At 36.7% G+C, this 10,905-nt stretch overlaps 1 protein-coding gene across 5 annotated transcripts in view; it reads right to left on the bottom strand.

The window, feature by feature from the left end:
• Nucleotides 1-429: 429 nt before the first annotated feature.
• The window catches only part of LOC134374703 (zinc finger protein 658B-like), a 67,630-nt gene continuing 57,154 nt past the window's right edge, over nucleotides 430-10,905 (bottom strand). For 4 of the 5 annotated variants that reach the window (XM_063092625.1, XM_063092622.1, XM_063092623.1 and 1 more), the window contains 3 exons: nucleotides 7,156-7,282; nucleotides 6,802-6,894; nucleotides 430-4,501 (listed from right to left, as the gene is read on the bottom strand). In XM_063092625.1, the coding sequence (XP_062948695.1) occupies nucleotides 807-4,501; nucleotides 6,802-6,894; nucleotides 7,156-7,282 (3,915 nt within the window). In that variant the 3' untranslated portion in view covers nucleotides 430-806. The remainder of the gene's footprint in view (nucleotides 4,502-6,801; nucleotides 6,895-7,155; nucleotides 7,283-10,905) is intronic. The other variant, XM_063092624.1, reaches the window with a different exon arrangement.

The raw sequence follows: 10,905 nt of genomic DNA, 5'->3' as shown, positions 1-10,905 counted from the left end.
CTGCATGGACCTTTTCCTGTTGCCAGCCCTGAAAGTAATGTTCATCACTTGTGTCCCTATTCCTCTGGATAGAGCTCAGTTACATAGTCATGCACACAATAAGAAGAGGCTGAATATGCATGCTAAGTGTGAAAAAGAAAGGAGAGTATTTGTGCATAATACATAGCTAGTCTCTGCCATACAGGATATCTCCAATGTGAGTTCTCAGATGTCTGCTGAGGTGTGACTTCTGACAGAAGAGGCTTCCACACTTGTTAGTCAGCCTTCCACATTCACAAAATTTACATCCAAGAATTCAACCAACTGCTGATTTAAAATGTGTGAAAACAGATAAAAAAATACTATAATAAAAATTATACAAATAACACACCCTAAGAACTACTCATACTTTTTGCATTTTATTCAGTATTATAAACTAGACATGTTAATTAAACAGCACAATGTTACAAAAATACTATGCCACATTATATAAGACTTAAGCATTCACAGCCTTTGGCATGACGGAGAAGTCCTGGAACCCATCCCCTGTGGTAACCAAAAAGCAGCTGTACATTTATAGGCCATCACTTTTGTTTGTCTTCTCTGATGCTTACTCAGGTGTGATTTGTAGGGAAAAGTATTTTCACATACATTAAATCCATTGGTCTTTTCCTATGTGAATTTTCTCATGTCTACTGACATGTGACTTGCGGTATAAGATTTTCTACATGTGTTACATTCATATGACTTCTCACCTATGTGAATTCTCTGATGTGTACTGAGGTTTGACTTACAGTGAAAGGTATTTCCACACTCACATTCATTTCTTATCTGTGAATTTTCTTATGTCTATTGAGATGTGATTTATAGTAGAAAAATTTTCTACATTCCTTACATTCATATGGTTTCTCACCTGTGTGAGTTCTCTGATGTACACTGAGATTTGACTTACAGGGAAAGGTTTTTCCACACTCATTACATTCATAGCGACTTTCTTCAGTGTGAATTCTCTTATGTCTATTGAGATGTGATTTGTAGAAAAAAGATTTACTACATTCCTTACAGTCATATGGTTTCTCACCTGTGTGGATTCTCCGATGTGTACTGAGGATTGACTTCCGGTGAAAGGCTTTTCCACACTCATTACATTCATAGGGCTTCTCCCCTGTATGGATTCTCTGATGTGTACTGAGGACTGACTTATGGTGAAAGGTTTTTCCGCATTCATTACATTCATAGGGCTTCTCCCCTGTATGAATTCTCTGATGTATACTAAGGACTGACTTCAGGGGAAAGGTTTTTCCACACTCATTACATTCATAAGGCTTCTCCTTTGTGTGAATTACCTGATGCATGCTAAGGTTTGACTTCTGGTAAAAGGTTTTTCCACACTCATTGCATTTATAGGGCCTTTCACCTGTGTGAATTCTCTGATGCCTGCTGAGGTGTGACTTATAGTAAAAGGTTTTTCCACACTCACTACATTTATAGGGCCTTTCCCCTGTGTGAATTCTCTGATGCTTGCTGAGGTCTGACTTCCGGTGAAAGGCTTTTCCACACTCATTACATTCATAGAGCTTCCCCCTTATATGAATTCTCTGATGTATACTAAGGACTGACTTCAGGGGAAAGGTTTTTCCACACTCACTACATTCATAAGGCTTCTCATTTATGTGAATTACCTGATGCATACTGAGGATTGACTTCTGGTGAAAGGTTTTTCCGCACTCATTGCATTTATAGGGGCTTTCACCTGAGTGAATTCTCTTATGTCTATTGAGATGTGATTGATAGAAGTAAGATTTTCTACATTCCTTACATTCATACAGTTTCTCACCTGTGTGAGTTCTCTGATGTGCACAGAGGTTTGACTTACAGGGAAAGGTTTTTCCACACTCATTACATTCATAGCGACTTTTTTCAGTGTGAATTCTCTTATGTCTATTGAGGTGTGATTTGTAGAAGAAAGATTTACTACATACCTTACATTCATATGGTTTCTCACCTGTGTGGATTCTCCGATGTGTACTGAGGATTGACTTCCGGTGAAAGGCTTTTCCACACTCATTACATTCATAGGGCTTCTCCCCTGTATGGATTCTCTGATGTGTACTGAGGATTGACTTATGGTGAAAGGTTTTTCCGCATTCATTACATTCATAGGGCTTCTCCCCTGTATGAATTCTCTGATGTATACTAAGGACTGACTTCAGGGGAAAGGTTTTTCCACACTCATTACATTCATAAGGCTTCTCCTTTGTGTGAATTACCTGATGCATGCTAAGGTTTGACTTCTGGTAAAAGGTTTTTCCACACTCATTGCATTTATAGGGCCTTTCACCTGTGTGAATTCTCTGATGCCTGCTGAGGTGTGACTTATAGTAAAAGGTTTTTCCACACTCACTACATTTATAGGGCCTTTCCCCTGTGTGAATTCTCTGATGCTTGCTGAGGTCTGACTTCCGGTAAAAGGTTTTTCCACACTCATTACATTCATAGCGACTTTCTTCAGTGTGAATTCTCTTAGGTCTATTGAGGTGTGATTTGTAGAAAAAAGATTTACCACGTTCCTTACAGTCATATGGTTTCTCACCTGTGTGGATTCTCTGATGTGTACTGAGGACTGACTTCCGGTGAAAGGCTTTTCCACACTCATTACATTCATAGGGCTTCTCCCCTGTATGAATTCTCTGATGTATACTAAGGATTGACTTCAGGAGAAAGGTTTTTCCACACTCATTACATTCATAAGGCTTCTCCTTTGTGTGAATTACCTGATGCATGCTAAGGTTTGACTTCTGGTAAAAGGTTTTTCCACACTCATTGCATTTATAGGGCCTTTCACCTGTGTGAATTCTTTGATGCCTGCTGAGGTGTGACTTACAGTAAAAGGTTTTTCCACACTCACTACATTTATAGGGCCTTTCCCCTGTGTGAATTCTCTGATGCTTGCTGAGGTCTGACTTCCGGTGAAAGGCTTTTCCACACTCATTACATTCATAGAGCTTCCCCCTTATATGAATTCTCTGATGTGCACAGAGGTTTGACTTACAGGGAAAGGTTTTTCCACACTCATTACATTCATAGCGACTTTCTTCAGTGTGAATTCTCTTATGTCTATTGAGGTGTGATTTGTAGAAGAAAGATTTACTACATACCTTACATTCATATGGTTTCTCACCTGTGTGGATTCTCCGATGTGTACTGAGGATTGACTTCCGGTGAAAGGCTTTTCCACACTCATTACATTCATAGGGCTTCTCCCCTGTATGGATTCTCTGATGTGTACTGAGGATTGACTTATGGTGAAAGGTTTTTCCGCATTCATTACATTCATAGGGCTTCTCCCCTGTATGAATTCTCTGATGTATACTAAGGACTGACTTCAGGGGAAAGGTTTTTCCACACTCATTACATTCATAAGGCTTCTCCTTTGTGTGAATTACCTGATGCATGCTAAGGTTTGACTTCTGGTAAAAGGTTTTTCCACACTCATTGCATTTATAGGGCCTTTCACCTGTGTGAATTCTCTGATGCCTGCTGAGGTGTGACTTATAGTAAAAGGTTTTTCCACACTCACTACATTTATAGGGCCTTTCCCCTGTGTGAATTCTCTGATGCTTGCTGAGGTCTGACTTCCGGTAAAAGGTTTTTCCACACTCATTACATTCATAGGACCTCTCCCCTGCATAAATTCTCTTATGTCTATGGTGGGCTGAGTTGTGGGAAAAAGATTTCCTACATTCAGTACATTCATATGGTTTGGCACCTGTGTAAGTTCTCTGACAACTTCTGAAGAGTGAGTTCTGGTGAAAAGTTTTTCCACAGTCATTACATGTATAAAGCTTCTCCCCTGTATGTGTCCATTTGTGGACTGTAAGAGATAACTTCTTCATGAAGGATTTATCATATTCTTTACATTTGTAGGATTTTTCTGCTGTGTGTATTTGCTGATGTTTAGTGAGTTCAGACTTTTTATAGAATACTTTCCCACATACATCACATTGAAATGTTTTCCTCAATACCTGAGTTATCTCTTGGTCAAGGAGAGCTGAGTTATAAAAGGCTTTCCCACATTCATTGTATTTACAGGTAGTTTCTCCCAAATGAAGCTTCTTATGTGCCAATAATATTGGCTCTGTGTTGAAGGCTTTCCCTGGTTTACTATATTCAAAAGGGTACTGCCCAACTTGAATCTTGTTATTCTGACTAAGATGCTCACAGTGTGTGTGGGATTTCCCAGTTTTATTTTGGTCATCAGGTGTCTCTCCAGCATGCGTCTTATCAGGATTTCTAGGAGGAAGTGCATACTTACATACATTAAACTTCTCAATGTTAATTTCTGAAGAGTTTTCACTGTTTATAATCAGATTTGAAGTACAGTTTGAGCTCAAATTAAATGTTTTTTCCAACTTAACTCTCTCCTCAGTTGATGTTTTGCTGTCGGTGATTAAAACTTGCCACAAGTATTTACTGTGATTTTCTTGACTTTTCTCAATTTGATTATTGACTATATGGAGATCTAAAATGAGAAAAAAATCCATACCCATAAACCAACATAAGCATTGTCTATGAATGCACATGCAAAGATAAAAATGTTTCTTCCTATCCTAAAAATTTTTTAAATGAGTATTAGTTTTATAGGTTATATTAATATGTTTTCTAATGTTTAGTCATCTTTTCCTTTGCTTCTTTATTCATTTTTTATTCGCAAGAAAATATTTAGTAAAAATGTTCACCCACTGCTTAGTTGTAGTTTTCAAACAAGTGCTTATCATCAGCCAACTGTTTGCCCTGTTCTTTTTTATTTGCTTTACTCTTACAGCAACAGTGGGTGTCTTGTACTGCTTTTATTATTCCTATTGCACTCTGAAGGTGGCAAGGTTTTCTTGGATTATCTTCTTTAAGGTTCAGGAGCAAGCCAATTCTTTGTCCCTTAAATAAGGAATATGGTTTAGCTTCAGGATATTGCACCTACGTTTGTTTAGTGTTCACTCTTCTTTTGGAAAGAGCTATAAGCATATGGGGAGATTTCAAATTTTAAAAAATTCCCCACATTAGAAGAAGACAGCTTCATAAAAATTACTCATTTAAACTCACTTCCTATGCTCCTCAGAAATCTCCAGTCTTCCACCATCGGCAACCCCTTTTGGCTCGTCTAAAAGTTTTGGTTCTGCAACACAGGCTTTCTCTACCATTGCTGCAAAATGCTATTCTACCCCCCCTAAGATTAACTGGCACCCCCCTCCCCAATTTCTGTTGCACACACTTATCCTTTATAATTCACTGCTTCTGAAAGCATTTGTTCTATACATTGGAGTTTCATGTGTCTCCTAATTTCATAGAAAATAATGTCTTTGGCACATATTTTATTTCCTTTGTTGTTTTAAGATGATTTTAACAAGGAGAGAAAAATGCTAGTTTCAAACTACTCCCCAAAAGAAGTCTGAGCCCTCAACATAAAACTTTTGGTTCACTTGAACCTGGAACCCAGAATCTCCAGGTTCTCCTCCCAAGTCCATGACTAACACTTTCTATGCTCCTATGCTGGGTCTGCCTTAGCTTTATAATTTCTGATATGGCAGTACACAAGGCTCACCTCTAGAACTTTTTTCTTTTTCTTATCTACTCCCTAGGTGACTTCCTCTATAAGCATGACTTTTAAAATCAGCTTTAAGCCACTGATTTACAAGTGTGTACCTCCAAGAATGATGTCCACTCTCAAATTGACATTTTATATTCATCTATATATTATATGTCAAATTTTTGAAAACAGTTAAGTCAAACTGACAGTATGTAAAAGTTAAGCACTCAATAATCTTCCTTCTCCAAACATATTTTCTAAACCTCCCACTCTGGTTCAATATTCCTCATGATTCTAATATAACTACTTAACATACATACACACACACACATTTCTCTCTCATCAGAATGTAAACTGTATGAAAGAGGGATGTTATTTTGATAATTTTTGTTGTAAATACAACTATACAATAAAAAGTGCTTAAAATGTCCTCAAGATGTGGTTAAAAAATAAGTGTATGAATAAATGTCTGTGCTATAGTTCAAGTACCGCCCCTCGCCCCTGAAGTTCATATTGAAGCTTCGTCATCATTGTGACAGTGCTGAGTGTGAAAAATCCAACTGTGGTATTTGAAAGGTGAGGCCTTTGTGAGGTGATTAAATAGTAAGGGCTCTGCCCCCATAAGAGGATTAATATATGGACTAATAAAAGCCCATGGATTAATGGGCTTGTGGTTTAATGGGGATTATCGGGTATTAGACTGGTGGCTTTATAAGAAGAGAAAGAAAGCATGTGAACATGCTTTTGTCACTGTCACCTTGTGATATTCTGTACCAACCCTATAATCTACTGAGAGTCCCTACCCATTGGAAGGTCCTCAATAGATGCAAATCCTCTATTTTGGACTTCTGGGGCTACAGAATTGTAAGGAATATTTTTTCCCTTATAAATTACCTCATTTCAAGTATTCAGTTTTAAGTGAAAAAACATGAATACAGTCTGGATTTAAATACTCATGAGAATGGAGAAAAATAGAGCAAACAAAAATATTGAGAAAGTGATCAGCAAAGAGAAATGTCTAAGAGGAGAAATGTAGGGATTAAATTATGGAAAGTATAAAAAAAAATCAGAAAAATAAAAGGTAGGGGTACAGATGTGAGAACCCTCTTAGGAGGTTATACAATTGATTTGTTTAAGCCACACAGATCAGATGTTTTCAGGTCTGAAAAATAGCAAAAATATGGGCAAAAACAGCAAAGGGATTTGCTCTTCCCAGCCTGTGCCCCGTATGCACTGACCTTGTAGGCTCTGGTTTGGGGCATTTTCTACCATCCATGCCTCTGCTTCTTGCTCTGATTTGAAGATCACATTGGGTTTGGTAATGTAGCATCCTGTTAATAAGATATACCACAGGAGTTTGCAAAACTGCTAAGTCAGGTTTTTAGAAGAATGAGAAGAGCTCAACTTTCAAAACTGTGCAGTAAAGGAGCCAATTTTAAGCATTCATTAGGGAGGGATGACTCTCACCTTCTCAATTAAACAGAAACTTACATAGCACTGAACCTTATAAAGGGTATAAATACAGATATTTCTGTATTTACCAACAAAGAAGAAAGTGTTGCTCCTGGAACTTACTGTGGAGTTCCACTCACCCAACAATACCAGGTTGCTGTAGGTCTCTAGCATCACATCCCTGTACAAAGTTCTCTGAGCATCATCCAGTTCCTGCCACTCTTCCCAGGTGAAGTCCACAGCCACATCCTCAAATGACACCAACCCCTGGAATGGCACATTTTGCTCAACTCAAGTCATCAGCCATTGATCACAAAACAGAAATCTTGGAGTTCACAATTCTCTGTGTGTGTGTCATATGTATTTTACATTAGATGCAGCTTCTTTGTACTTCATATGGTGGAAGAAATAAAAAATAACAGCAGTAATATTCTGCCACTGTTACAATTTGTTAATTGCAAAAAGAAAAAAAACACTATTACAAAACTTACCACAATCCTTGTTGCTATGGATAAAAGTATGAACAAAATTCTGCTTCTCCAAAGAAGCTTAGCATAAGGTATTTTACATACCTGGAATAATGTGTCAGAAGAATTAATTTAGACCCAAGATCAATACAAACTAGGGTTAGAAAGAATGAGAAAAAACAGAACTATTTTGTTTTCAGTTTGCACTCCACTGAAATACCAAAGATGTTTACCTCTTCTATGCAAACCACGTGTTCTCATGAGTATGAGAAAAGAACAAAGGTTCAGTTGCAAGAGCACAAACAACACACACCACATGACTGGTACTACTGATGAGATAACCACAATTTGACCTTAATGAAATGGCAAAAAAAGTTATGCACTCATTGTTGATTTTTAATTACTTATAAATTAAAAGCATGTAATAAACATCTCCAAATTTTCTTCCTACATGCAAAAAGATTGCTTGTGTTTACCCAGGGAGCATACTGCCACTTCTCCAGCCACACAGTGTAAATAATGAGTTCCTGTAAGAACAGGTAAGTTACATGTACAGATTTACATTTTTATAGTCATCCTCTAGAAAGAGAGTGGAGAAGGTGCTGAAGGGAGAGTCAGAGATGAAGAAAACAGGGTAAAAGATGACCATCTATATCAGGACCCAGAGCAGTAAGCACACAAAATATGAAACTAACCCTTTAAAAGAGAAAAAGTAAAAGTAAAAGCAGAAACAGAATGTGGTCTTAATTTGCTGTATAGGGAATAAAAATAATTGTTTTACAACCAGTCTATCTAAAGGAGTGCAGCTTGTTAGGTACTGGCAACATACAGTAAAATTTGGAAAATGGAATAATATAATTGGAAAAAGTAACACACACTTGGACTCATTATATTTGAAATATCTATAGAAAGGCCCAAATGGCAATTGAATATATAATTCCAGAGAGATCTAAGCTGAAGATAAAAATTTGGGAAGTATCAGAATTTCAATTGTACCTTTGGTTATCAGAGTTAATAAAATTATCAGATTGAACAATACTACTACTAATAAAAAAAAAAGCAGAAGCACAGAACCTGTGAAAACACTAATATTTAAAGATAGTAAGAGAGAAATAGACTGTGAAAACCAGAAAAGAATTTTCTGAGTTTATTCTATGAAAACAGGAAAGCTCAGTATTAAGAAGACTACCAATATAATTCATAACTTTCATAGTTATATGAAGCAAAATTCTTTGATCATCTACATAGACATTAAGAAGATGATTTTAGAAATACATTTCAGGTTTCTATTTCTGCACATAAAAAGCCTGAAAATCATCACTTGATCAAAACAATTATAATGCTGAAGAGACTGAAAGATCAATATCTCTTCTTGGAACTGTAAGAGAGAAAAGGACACAGGTCAGACCACTGCCCACAAGATTAGAGACAGGTAAACATACAGTGTTGTAGCTTATAGGTGCAGAGACTTACTACTGGAAACAGTCATACGAGCCAGTGTCAGAGCAGGAAAATCTGAACTGTGATTGAAAAATTGCTCAGGACTCAGTGTAGACATCTCTGAGGGTTAAAAACTCCAGGAGGACCCAGTCATAGGCAGATGTATTAGTCCATTTGCATTGTTTATAACAAAATACTTGAAACTGTCTCTTTATAAAGAAAAATGAAATTTATTGCTAAAGTTTCTGAGGCTGGGGAGTCCAAAGTCCTTCTGGTGGTGGTGACAGTGAAAATTGTCCCACACTGCAAGATGGTGGAAGCAGAGCAGGGAGAGTGAGTGAGTGATGGAGGGAGAGAGGGAGACTATAGAACATTTCTGCTACGGTCTGAACGTTGTACCTCCTCCCCTCAAATCAACCTAATTTCCAATGCACTAGATTTAAGAAGTGGGCCCTTGGGCAGGATGCTAAGATGATCAAAAAGGGAATTAAAAAAAAATCTAAATAATTAGCTTAGGGCTCAAATGTATGATGTAGGCAGCATTCAACAAAGAATGGACATTGTAAGCAGAGAGACAAAAATTATGTACAACAAACAATCAAACCAAAACCAAAATCACAGATCAAAAATACTGTAACAGAAAGGAAGAGTGTCTTTGATGGGATTATGAATAGACTGAACACAGCTTAGAAAAAAATCTCAGATTAAGGATACATCAATAGAAACTCCAAAAACGAATAACCAAAGGGAAAAAAGATGGAAAGGTAGAGAACATAATATCCAAGGACTGCGGCAAAACTTCAAAAGATGTACGAGTAATGAGAATACCAGAAAAGGGGGGGGGAGAGAAAGAGAGAGAGAGAAACCAGAAGAACGTTTGAAACAACAATGTCTGAGAACTTCCACAAATGACGGTCAGACACTAAACCAATGATTTAGGAAGCTCAGAGAACACCGAGCATGGTAAGTACCAATTTTCTACACCTAGGCATATCATTTTCAAGCTACACAAAATCAAAGATAAAAGTCTGAAAGAAGCCAGAGTCGGGTAAAACCATCTTACGTATAGAGAAACAAAGATAAGAATTACATCCAACATCTGCTCAGAAACAATGCAAGCAAGAAGAGTGGAGTAAAATATTCAAAGTGTTGAGAGAAACTCACCAACCTAGAGTTCTGTACCCTGTGACATCATCCTTCAAAAGTGAAGGAGAAATAAAGATTTTCTAATGCAAACAAATATTAAGGAAATTTGTTGCCAGTATAACTGTCTTGCAAAAAATGTTAAAAGAATTTCTTTCAGAGAAGAAAAAATATATAGGTTAGAAAACTGGATCTACATAAAGAAAGGAGGAGCATAAAAGAACAAATAAGTAAGGCTAAGAAAAACTTGCTATTTTTCTTAATTGATCCAACTGATAACAGTTTGTATAACACAACTGTATGCAATTATGTATGCTTTAACACACACACACAAACACACATACATAGTTATGTAAGCTTGTACATAAGTAAAATGAAGTGATAATGATACACAGAAAACAGCAGGAAGGGAGAAAGAAATTAAGATTTTTTTATAAGCAAATCTCACTGCCCTGAACTGGTATAATGTCAATTGAAATAGAATTGGGTTAGTTATAAAAGTGTAGTTCAAAATATAGGGCAACTAGTAAAAAACTAACTAAATAAATAAGTATAAAAAGCACATTCTCAGAAATCAGAGAAAATGGAATCTCATAAAATGCTCAATTAACACCATAAAAGGCAGAAAAAGAGTGGATGATAAAATTAAGAGCATAGAAGAGGAGGAATAAATGCAAAATAGTAAAAAAAAATGGTAGATATTAATCCAAATATATCAATGATCCCTTTGAATATTAAGAATCTGAATGAACTAATTAAAAGAGATTGCAAGAGAGGATCAAAATACAAGCACCAAGTATATGTTGTCTACAAGAAACACACAATAAATATAAAGGCAAA

This window comes from Cynocephalus volans, chromosome 4 (genome assembly GCF_027409185.1).
Source record: "Cynocephalus volans isolate mCynVol1 chromosome 4, mCynVol1.pri, whole genome shotgun sequence".
NCBI lineage: Eukaryota > Metazoa > Chordata > Mammalia > Dermoptera > Cynocephalidae > Cynocephalus > Cynocephalus volans.
Note: the sequence above shows the minus strand (reverse complement) of the source record. Positions and strands in the feature narration are given on the sequence as shown.